This window comes from Dasypus novemcinctus, chromosome 2 (genome assembly GCF_030445035.2).
Source record: "Dasypus novemcinctus isolate mDasNov1 chromosome 2, mDasNov1.1.hap2, whole genome shotgun sequence".
Classification (NCBI taxonomy): Eukaryota; Metazoa; Chordata; class Mammalia; order Cingulata; family Dasypodidae; genus Dasypus; species Dasypus novemcinctus.
In genome coordinates, this window is record NC_080674.1 from 160,175,941 (window position 1) to 160,187,554 (window position 11,614).

The window sequence follows — 11,614 nt, forward strand, 5'->3', positions numbered from 1 at the left end:
AGGCCACACCGTGAATCTCAGGTTTCTCTTTTTCCATTGGCTTTGGGCTCTAATTAATTTTCTTTACTTTCTCCCTATCACAAGAATCCTGACTTTAAGTGTTATATTTTGATGCTCCTTCTGTATAGAAGTTTTCTACTGGAGGTTATCATTTAGAGGAAGACTGTGAATAAATAGTAAATGTGTGAGATGATGCCAACAGGATGGTGGTTTTACAGAAGGGTTCACTCTTGAGTCAGCACATAACCAAGACCTGAGCTTTCCTTCCTGTTACAGTCCCGAGCCTTCCTGAAGGACTATTACCGGGACCACAATATCGAGCTTTCCAAGCTACTGTACAAGATGGGCCAGACACTACCCACCTGGCTGCGGGAGGACCTCCAGAATACCAGGTAGCCGCGGCCACCACAGCCAGACTGAACGTTTATGATGGCAGGGACGTCCCACCGCACGCTGAGCCAGACTGACCTGCAGTGTGGGGAGCTGGGCCTAGGCCGGCCAAGCACTTATGAGCAATACTCTGCCCAGGCCCAGGTGGAGCTGGGAGAAGACCCATGCAGGTGCACAAGGACCCCTGAGCATCCATTGGCTGGATCTGTGGCCTAGAGGACATCCCTAGCCACCAGAGGTCCATTCCGTTCACAGCCTCTTGTGGGGAGGCCACTTCCTGCTGGTGGAAGGCCGCTTCCTGGTAGGAGGGATTCCATGGAACTTTTTCCTCCGTCCCTCACTGTGTTCTACCAACCATGCCCTTCTCCATCCCACTACTTCCTGTTCTGACAGGGTATCCCCTCAGTATTAGCTGCCATATTTTCCCTGTCCTACACAGTAAGGGAGAAGAGCCCTGCTGGGCCTTTTGCCAAACCAGAGGGAGAGACTGGCCATTTCCCTGACATTTCAAGCCAGGCCCTCCCGAGGGGTCTGCTGGATACCCAGAGTCAGCCGTAGGCTGGATGTAAGTGTGGCCACCTCGAGAGCATGCTGAACCTCCACACACCTTCTGGTTAGTACCGTCACCTCTCAGCTTCCCTTTTTGGGGAAGGATTCTCTGGTTCTGCAGTATCCACCCAGTCCCCCGGCCCCCTTCCGGACCCTGGGGCACTGCCATGCCATTTGGACGCAGAGAGCCAGGCCTCCACCCCAACTCCTTTCTTCACCCTGGGATATGACGTGTGTGGTGCTTCCTGTGGCAAAGGACTGAGGCGGTCAGGACTCTGCCAGTATACATGTTCCAGTGTACATATGTTGCCCCCATGCCCACCTGGCCTTGGCCCCTGGCAGACACTGGGCAGAGCTGGCGAGACTGCTTTTCCCAGTTACCTGTGGCTGAGGTTCCCAGAGATCCCCTTAACCTCCCAAGTACTAAGAAGCTAAAGTATTTTAATATTTTGTTTGTTATTTTTTTCTTGGTGCCAGAGTTTAAGAGTTTATACCCTGGGTGCTGGGGTCGCACTGTGTTTTATATAAATATATATATATATATATATATATAATGTATATATATATATATTATATTTTTTTTGGTTGGGTTTGTTTTTAATTCATTTGTACAAAATGGTGGTAAACCCCAGTTCCAAAGGGTGTCGTATCTCTGCTGGAGAATGAGGCGGCAGAGGGCAGTGTGTCTTCATGTGTCTGGGGCCTCAAGGAAACATTATAGAGGTGCCGTCTCCCAATGCCATGGCTGTATGGGGTACCCCAGATAAAAAACAGTGACGACGTATATAGGGAAGACCACCCCTCTCCAGGAAATTCTTGAAGCCCAGTTATCCTGGGGAATTTTGGCCAAAGGAAGTAGCTGGGACTGGGGTAGATGAGCTAGGGCCATGGTACCCCCCCCTCCCCTACATGGTGCTAGGTTGGGAGCTGCCCTGGGAGCTGTGATGCCCACTGGACCCACCAAACTGTCACCAGACCCACCTGCAGACAGTGGGATCTCTGGGCTCTTTTCTGGTTGGGGTCTGCTCCTATACCCACCCCCTTTCCTTTTAACAATGTGAAGAGACTGAGGCTGGGGTGCCTTTCCCAGCCCCCTCCAACTGCCGATTCAGCTTTGAATTGACACCCAGGAAATACCTTCTGGAGAGCCTTGTCTTATCAGAAGACTCTAGCATCTTGGCGCTGGAAGGGTCTTTTGACAAGTATGGAAACAGGTCTAGAAAGGGGAGGTAGCCTGCTGGGCCACGGTCACAGAGCTGGTTGGGAGCAGGGCTGAGAATCGAACTCGAGGCTCCCGATTTTAAGCCCAGTGCTCTTCTTTCAATGCCACACTGCCTCTGAGCCCATCCTTGGGACCTTATTCTGTGCCAGGTTCCTGTCCCTCCCTCAGTCACACCCTTGGTCATTCCAGGAAATGGGGAAAACGACTCTTTCCCAGGGTGCCTTTGAGCCATCTCAATTCCAGACCTGCATCTGCATCCCGGTCATGCTCTCCTCAGCTCGAAGGTCCTTGCCCAGCCTGCGGGGCGGGTCTTAGTTCTGAACTGATTCCCTTTTCTCACGTTCTACGCTGGGGTGATGAGGAAATCTGGATGCTCAGCTGGACCAGCTGCATTCGTTGGTGCAGTCAGAGCGGTTCCCACCATGCTTCTCGCTGGGGCCTTGCTGCCTGGAAGCGTTGCCTCTTGTCGACCCGAGGCGGCAGTGATAAGCAGCTTGGCGCCTGGGGAGGGGGTGGGAACAGGGTGGCACGGCTACGTGGCCACTTACGAAGACGTGCCCACGCATGGGACAGACGACCAGAATGGGGCAGCTGCTCTCCTAGTTGCATTCCTGGGCCTCACTGCACACCTGTCAGCTGAGGGGTGGCGCCCCGTGACCTGAGAGGACCTGGCGGCTCCCACCATCTGGCCTACCCTCCTGTCTCTTGGAGCCCACAATGCCTGGGCTGCTGGCAGGGAGCTGGCCCTCGTAGCGCAGGCAGTGTCTCTTCTCTCTGCCTCTGGCCTGAGGAAGGAGCAAGCAAGTTTGAGACCTTTTGGGGGCAGAGCAGATAATCTGGATTTTGTCCAGGCGTCCCCTCCTGGAGTGGGGACCTGACTGCCATGTCTTCTCAGTCTGTCTGGTCACTGCTGCTGCTTCCCTTCCCCCTAACAAATCTTACCTGGGACCCACTGGGCCCCAGCACTGCCAGGACCTGCAGGTGTGGGGACAGGTCCCCCTGGGGCTCTCAGCTCGGGCACACAGATCCCCCGAGAAGAGGAAACCAGTGCACGGCAGGGTACAGCGTCAGCAGCGACTTGAACACTCACTAATTCACTGTCAGTGTTTGGCCAAAAAAGTGAGAGAGAGAGAGAGAGAAATAGCTGATATTGGGCAGGTGACTCCTGGAGCCCACCCCAGGCCTTTGCCCCAGGGGAGTGCAGGTGGGTTGAGCACCAGCAGGGGAGTCACCTGCAGCCGCCTCAGGCACTGCGGCTCTCGGCTCTGGGAGCCTCCCGTGGTGCAGGCGTCTCACCGCTTGGAGGATGTGTGAGTTTTGGCCCAAAATATGAGCACCAGTTCCTCTCGGGCCCAGCTGAATAAGCCGCAGCCTGTTCCCACCAGAGGAAACCAGCTGTGCTGACCCACAGAGATGGGGGTGCCAGCACAATGCTGCCCCCACAGGTGTGTGAGTGAAAAGAACAATCTGGAAAGTTCTGCTAAATATCTTATGAACATCCATATGCCCACCATCTAGATAGGGAATTATTAACATTTTGCCACACTTATTTGATCTCTACCTGTTTTTTTCATGAATTACTTGAAAAGAAGTTGCAGACATCATGAGACTTCCCCCTAAATGCTTTAGCCTATTTCTCCCAGGAAATAGGACTTTCACCTACATGTTGGTCTAATACCACACCCAAAACATCATTGTAAGTTCCTAACAACATCTGCTATCCCATCCAATTTCACAAGTCCCTAATTGTCCCACAATAAATTATAGTTTCAAATCAGGATCAAATCAAGGTCCACACATGGCATTTTAACTGTTTCTTTTAATCTCTTTTTAAGGCTAAAAAGTTCTCCCTCCACCCCAACCCCTTCCCGCTACTTTGATTTTTTAAATTTTGATTTTTTTCTGAGGATAGCAGGCAGGCCTGCTGTCTTGTAGAGTCCCCGTTTTGGATTCGTCTCATTGTTTCCTCATGGTGTCATACAACGAGTTCCTCTGTCCCCTACATATTTTTAAGGGTTTAGGTTATATGTATTTTCATCTTTTGTGCTGGCTTGACTTCACTTTCACGTAAGATGCACCTTCACTGTCACCTGCACCAAGTGCCAAACCATCAGAGGAGCAGCGAGCTCAGGAGCTCAGGGGAGGGCGAGGGGGGCCCCCTGGAGAAGGTGGCGTCGCTGGGCCCGGGAGGAAGGGAGAGAGGGCACTCTAAGGCAGAAGCTGCATCGGGGAGGCCGGCCCAGCTGGAGAAGGTGGCGGCGCTGGGCCCGGGGGGAAGGGAGAGAGGGCACTCTAAGGCAGAAGCTGCATCGGGGAGGCCGGCCCAGCTGGAGAAGGTGGCGGCGCTGGGCCCGGGAGGAAGGGAGAGAGGGCACTCTAAGGCAGAAGCTGCATCGTGGAGGCCAGCCCAGCTGGAGAAGGTGGCGGCGCTGGGCCCGGGAGGAAGGGAGAGAGGGCACTCTAAGGCAGAAGCTGCATCGTGGAGGCCGACCCAGTTGGGCCCCGGTTGACCCTGGGAATACGTCTGTCTGTCTTGTGTCCCAGGGTTTGCACTTGGCACAGACCTGTGGTCTGTTTGACTCACGTTTGCCCCTGGCCAGTGCCAGGCCTGTGGGCGGCACCAGGGAGGGGCCTGGATCAGGGACTGACTCCCCCAAGCTGGGGTGTGGGGGAGAAGAGCACTGGGGCAGGCAGCTGTGCGGTTTAGTCCATTTGGAAGTCCGGTTGGAAGCTGCGTGATGATTTTCCTCCCAGGGCCTCAATTTCCCCATCTATAAAACATGAAAGAAAACCGTAAGAGGAAACATGCAGGATAGAAGGAGGCAGGTCTGCTCTAGTGGAAGTGCGGTGGGGGTCCGAGCCCTTGAGGCAATGCTGGATCCCCATTTGCCAGCCCTGGGCTGGACGCCCTCCGGGGCTGTCCTTAACGGCTCCGATGGCCTTCAGAGGGCCTGGCCCCGGGCTTTGCGTGGCGTCAGTGTCCAGGCCGTGGGGGGCTCAGGCTGTGTTTTATCCTAAGAAGTTCATCCCTCCCACTCTCTTCCTTTCTCTGGCCCTGGAGGAGAATGAGGGAAAGGGGGGTTTTCTATGACTGCTAGCTTTTATTATCAACAAGAGGGCTCCTTTTGTAATTTTTTGCATGAAATTCATGTCATTTCCTGGGGAGAGGAGAGGGCTGCCTGGAGAGGGTGGGGGGCACATTAGGGGAGCAGGCAGAGGTTTCCTTCCCGTGTGGGGGTGGGCAGGGGTGGAGAGGAAGCGCTACCCAGCTCACCTGATGACGAGGGCTCTCGAACCAGCCGTTTTGGGTTGTGTTAAAAGTGGGAACCTTCCTCCATTAATGTACAATCTCGAACTAACTGCTAATAAAGTGGGGTTCTGTTTGTACACATTTGTCCCATTTTTCTGTCTGACCTTTCAGTGAGTGGTGACGGAGATGTTTGCATGCACAGCTGAAGTGTGCCTATCTGCCACCCCCATACACACACACACACACACACGAGTGTGCAGGGACTTGTTCAAATCAAAGGTCATTTCCCCTGGGCTGTGAATGGAAGCTTTTCCAGATAACAGGCCTGTCCCCGTCCAGCTGCCTGCGGTGTCTTAGATGACAAAGAGCCCCCAGACAAGCCAGATGGTTCAGAAGTGCTGGGGATTGCGCTCTGGACTCAGAGTCCAGCACCAATTCTGCCAGGTGTGTAGTGACCGAGGAAAGTCACTTTTGGTTTTGAGTCTCAGTTTTCTTTAGGGGTGTGGAAGAAGTTAGACTCTGGCCTCTCCTGGAAAACGTGCTTAAAATGCAGATTCCCAGGCCCTACTTCCAAAGAGTCGTCTCCAGCAGATGAGGGGTGGGGTCCAAGCCCCTGCATTTTTAACAAGTTCCCCACCCTACCGAGGCACCCCACACTGGGAAACCCTGGCTCAGGCTGATGGTCCCTAAGGGTCGTAATTAATGCTGAGAGGCCCACTGTCCAAGGAACTGAAACTCTGGGCAAAGCAATGACTTTCTCACCTTCTCAGCCTAACTGAGGGCCTGGCTAGAGATTTGCCTGGGGAGGGGCGGCGCCTGGGCCGACGGAGAGGCCAGGGTCACTTGTCTGCAGTGGAGTGTCTGGCTTTAAATCCCCTTAAGTTTTTAAAAACTGCACATTCCTGGGCTCCCTCCTTCTCCACTCAGAACTTCTGGGGGTGTGACCAGCAGTGTGTACTTTAACAAACTCCCTGATGCGCAGGAAGGCTCGGGAACCACTGAACCAGGCCCCCCAAGGGGCGGAGGAGGGGCGTGCTGGGGCACGGCTGGGAGGTCTCGATCCATTACCAGGAACCAGGAGAGTGGACTGGGGGGCTGAGATGCCAGTTGCTGTGCCACGGGGCAGCACCTGCAGAGACCTTGGATATGTCTGCTGGGAGCTTGGTATCAGCCATGTGGCTGTCATCAAGGCTGGACTTCTGATCGAGAGGAACGTGGACTGCGTGTGCCATGTCCTCAGGAGGGTGACCAGCACGCTGAAGGAGACCTGGAAACCACATAGCGTGAGGGACAGAGACCATTGAGCCTGGAGAAGACTGGGAGAGATGAGGCCACTGCCTTCCGATGGTGGGAAAGAGAGCCTTCTGGAGGCCCAGGGCACAGGGCCAGGGCTGGCATCTAAGAACTAGGCGCAGCAATGTTGCCAAAGTGGGTGTATTCGTTTTCTTTGGCTGCTCTAACAAATGACCGCAAACATAGAGGCTTAAAACAACACAGGTTTATTGTCTTATAGTTCTGGAGGTCAGAAGTCCAAAATGAGTCTCACTGCACTAAAACCAAGGGGTCAGCAGAGCTCTTCTGCCTCCCTTTTCCAGTTAGAATTCAGGACAATTTCCCCATCTCAGAGTCAGCTGATTAGCAACCCTAATTCTATCTGCAACTTCTGTTCTCCTTTGCCCTGGAAGGTAACGTATTCACAGGTTCTGGGGATTAGCACGTAGGCATCTTTGGGGGTCTTTATTCTGTCCATCACGGTGGGTAAGGAGCTGCTTGTTACTGGGGAGAGCCAAGCCCAGGCTGGACAGTCCCTTCCTGTGTGGTACAGAAGGGACGCCTGTGCCAGGGAAAGGGTCCGAATACATCAGTGGTGTTTGAACTGCAAGATAGATGAGACTTTTTTTTTTTAAAGAAAACCATTGTAGCCAGCTAAAAGCAGGGTTGGAGATGGGAGTGGGGGTCTGGACTCTCACCAACTCCATTTCTTCCGTCTGTCTTGGAACCCTAAGATTCCTTGAAACACGTGGTGAAAACCCAGGCCGGTTGCTCTCAGGTCCCGAGAGTCCTGCAGTTCTAATAGGTTGAGGGAATAAAAGCACATCAGACCCTCCTCATCCCCTACAGGCTCCCAGTGATGGGCAGCTCCCTCAGAGAAGCCCTGAATCATGTGCATAGGGTATGTGCTTTATAATAGCAAAACCCTGGGAACAACCTAGATGCCCATCCATAGGGGATCAGCCAAAGCACCCCTGGTGTATCCACACAGTGGAACATGATGATGTAGTTGAAAATAATTCGTTTGACCGCCAAGTCCTGCCAGGGAAATCTCTAAAAATTGACCCTACGGTATGATACCATTTTTGGAAAGAGAAATGATACATGACATGTATTTTTCTATGCTGAGCTAGGTTTCTCTCATACTAAACTGAAAACAGAAGACTTTTAGAGGAAGGGGAGGATACTGGGAAATTTTTACAGAGATTTTAGCCTTGGCTGAAACTTTTTTTTTACAGTTGTAATCTCTTTATGTACCACTGGTGTACTGTAAGTCATAAACAAATAATTACAATGAAATGGGTGAAGCAGCGTAGACAGCTAGACTGCAGTGGTTGATGCTGAGTTAATGTCCTGAGGTGGCATGGGTAATTCTTGCTGCAGTTCTCCTGAGTGGAGGATCTTGACTCTGCCACTCACTGGCTGTGTGACAGTGGGCAAGTCTCAGCAACTCTGTCCCTCCAAGCTTCAGTGTCCCCATGCTCACAGATGGGGGCGTTAGCCTTTCCCACATCATGGGCCTGCTGCTGCAGCGCCCTGAGAAGGACACAGCGTAACAGCTGTGAGGCTCCTGACAGAACCTGGATCCAGCCACCAGGAAATGGCAGACACACCCATATCGAGGGACATTTGCAAAATAACTGGCCTGAACTCTAAGAATGTCAAGGTCGTGAAATATAAAGAAAGGCTGAGTATTTGTTCAGGATTAAAGGAGACTAAAGAGACCTAGCTCAAATGTCATGTGTAATCCTGCAGTGGTCCTGGCCAGGAAACTGAGCTCAAAAGGACACCATTGGGACCATCGGTGGAATTTGTATACAGCCTATGTAGATCAGTATTGTATCAGTGTTAAACTTCCAGATTCCGATTGTTTTCCTGTTATGTAAAAGAGCCTCATTTTTCTTAAGAAGAACATGCTAAAATACTTAGGCATGAAAGGGAAGAAACTGAGGAGCGGAACTCACGCTCGAGGATCCGTGGTCCTGAGAGGCACAGTCCAGTGTGGCCACCAGGGGGTGCTGTCGCCCCAGCCTTTCGCAGGCGCTGCCCCTGTGCATCGCCTCACAGCAGGCTGGCCTGGCGGTTCACAGCGCGGTGCTGGAGACATCCAGGAGGACGGCGGACCAGAAAGACGCGGGGACTCTCTTCTCTCCCAGAAAAGTAGCTAGAGGACAGGCAGAAACGGCCTGGAAAAAAATCTAGGGTTTATGACACCAGAAGGCTGGACACAACCCGGAAGAGAGAGGGACAAGGAAAAGAATCGCAACAGCAAAGCTGTCAGTTACAAGCCGCGGCTGCCGCCAGCACCCTCCTCCTCACTAAAGACACCTCTGAACTCTCGGGCCTCTGGGCCCGCAGCTACTGACAAAGGGGGCGCTAGGGACCCACCGCCCCAGGAAAGGGGAGAGAGAGGAACACCCCTAAGGCTGGCTCAGCTTTTGACCCACAAATGTGGTCTATTGTGTCTCCTGAGCCCTTCCAGGCTGGGTATGGGCGCGGCGTTGTTTGCCTTGGGAGGTGGGACGGGACCCTCTCAGGGTTCCTCTCTATTAACCGGGACTGATTATTGAGCATGCAGAGGAGAGTGGAATTATTTACTACTTGGGAGAAGGGAGGAGGCTGCCAGTGAAGTTTGGAGAACTGTCTCTGAGAAGGTTTGAATTAGGAGGCTCTTAGCCTCCAGGCAGTGTCCTCTGTCACACTGACCCAGTCCTTGTTGCAGCAAAAACACTCGGACCCGGCGTCGAACCCAGAGGGCTGCCAACGAGCGCCATCTGCTGGCAGAACAAGGAAGTGCACGTGAGGAAATTAAAGAAGAGGTTTTTTTCTGGCCTTTATAGCCTCACTCCCAAGGCCCTAGGAAGCAGGTCTGCAACCATTACTGAGTCCAGAGCCCAGTTTTGAGCAACTAACAGGGACAATTCTAAAGATCCAGGTTGAAACGAGACTCAAAGAACAGCAGTAATACACAGCTTTCTGCCACTAAATCCCTACAAAAGAGAGAGAAATTGAGCATCCGAGTAAACTCACCATCCTAATCAGATGCCTAGACATCAGCAAAAAAATTATGAGCCACACTAAGAAAATGGAAGATATGGCCCAAGAAAAGAAATATATAAAAGCCCCAGATGAGACACAGGATTTGAAACAACTAATGAACCAGATGCATACAAATTTCCAAGATCAAATTAATGAGTTGAAAGACAATGACATCAAGAAGATATTGAGCTGGTACAAAGAATAATTTGAAAACCTGAATAGAAAAGTAACAGAGATCATGGGAATGAAAGACACAATAGGTGAGATCAAAAACACATTAGAGGAATACACCCGCAGACTCGAAATTATAGAAGAAGGAATAAGTGATATTAAAGACAGAACAGCTGAAATTGAAGAGAGAAAAGAATGGAAAAAATTGAGCAGGGGCTTAGGGAGTTGAATGACAATATGAAACACAACAACATACATGTCATGGAAGTTCTAGAAGGAAAAGAGGAGGGAAAAGGGGCAGAAATAGTATTAGAGGAAATAGTAACTGAACGTTTCTCAGCTCTCACTAAAGCAGGGGTTCCTAACCATGTTTTGTTCCACAGACCCTTTTGCCAGTCAGGTGAAAACCATGGACCCCTTAATAAGACCAAACTATATTGTGAGTTTTTTAGTAACTACATCACAATGGCACCAACACGACCCCACAAGTATAATGTCTTTTTGAATTTCAATTCAAGCTCATGGACTCCTTGTTAAGAACCCATTCACTAAAGAAATGAACTTAAATGTTCAAGAAGTGCAGTGTACTCTAATCAGAATAAGTCTGAATTGACGTGCTCCAAGAAACATCTACTCAGAATGTCAAACATCAAGATCAAGAGAAAATTCTGAGAGCAGCAAGGGAGAAGCAAACCATCACATATAAAGGGACATCCAGTAAAACTTATGCAGATTCCTCATTGGAAACCATGGAGGCAAGAAGACAGTAATATGATACAATTAGGATACTGAAATAGAAAAACCGTCAGCCGAGAACTTCTTATTCAGCAAAATTGTCCTTCAAATATGACGGTGAGTATAACATATTCACAAACAAATAGAAAATAATAGATTTCATAAAAAAGAATCCACCTTTTCAGGAAATATTAAAGGAAGCCTTAGAGCCTGAAAGAAAAAGACAGGAAAGAGAGGCTTGGAGAAGAGTATAGAAGAAAGAATAGCAGAAAGAGTAACCAAAGAGTAAAAAGACAGACAAATATAGAATATGACATGAAAATAAAAGAATAAATTGATTAAAGTAAATATTGCGTTTAGAGTAATATCATTGGATGTGAATGGATTAAACTGCCCGATCAAAAGATATAGGCTGACAGAATAGATAAAAAGAAAACAAAACATGAGCCATCTATATGCTGCTTACAAGAGACTTACCTTAGACCCAGGGATACCCAGCTGAAAGTGAAAGGTTGGAAAAAGATACTCCACAGAAATAGTAACCAAAAATGAGCAGGTATAGCTATACTAAAATCAGACGAAACAGACTTCAAATGCAAAAAATTATAGGAGATACAAAAGACCATTATATATTAATAAAAGGGACAATCCACCAGGAAGATGTAACAGTCATAAATATCTATGCATCTAACCAGGGTGCCCCAAAATACACCAGGCAAACTGAAGGGAGAAATAGACATCTCTACAATAATCTTTGGAGACTTCAACATACCACTTAAATCATTAGATACAACACCTAGGCAGAAGATCAACAAGGAAACAGAGAACTTGAACAGTAAGATAAACAAGTTAGACCTAACAGACACATACAGAATGTGGCACCCAAACTCAGAGGGTTATCCATTCTTCTCAAGTGCCCATGGATCTTTCTCCAGTATAGACCACATGTTAGGGCACAATGCAGCTCTCAATAAAATTAAAAAGAC

At 50.1% G+C, this 11,614-nt stretch overlaps 1 protein-coding gene across 7 annotated transcripts in view; it reads left to right on the forward strand.

Moving 5' to 3' along the window:
- The window catches only part of NDST1 (N-deacetylase and N-sulfotransferase 1), an 89,792-nt gene extending 79,902 nt beyond the window's left edge, over positions 1–9,890 (forward strand). For all 7 annotated transcript variants that reach the window (XM_058281004.2, XM_071210749.1, XM_058281000.2 and 4 more), the window contains one exon: positions 277–9,890. In XM_058281004.2, coding sequence (XP_058136987.1) covers positions 277–396 — 120 coding nt within the window. In that variant the 3' untranslated portion in view covers positions 397–9,890. The remainder of the gene's footprint in view (positions 1–276) is intronic.
- The last annotated feature ends 1,724 nt before the right edge of the window (positions 9,891–11,614 follow it).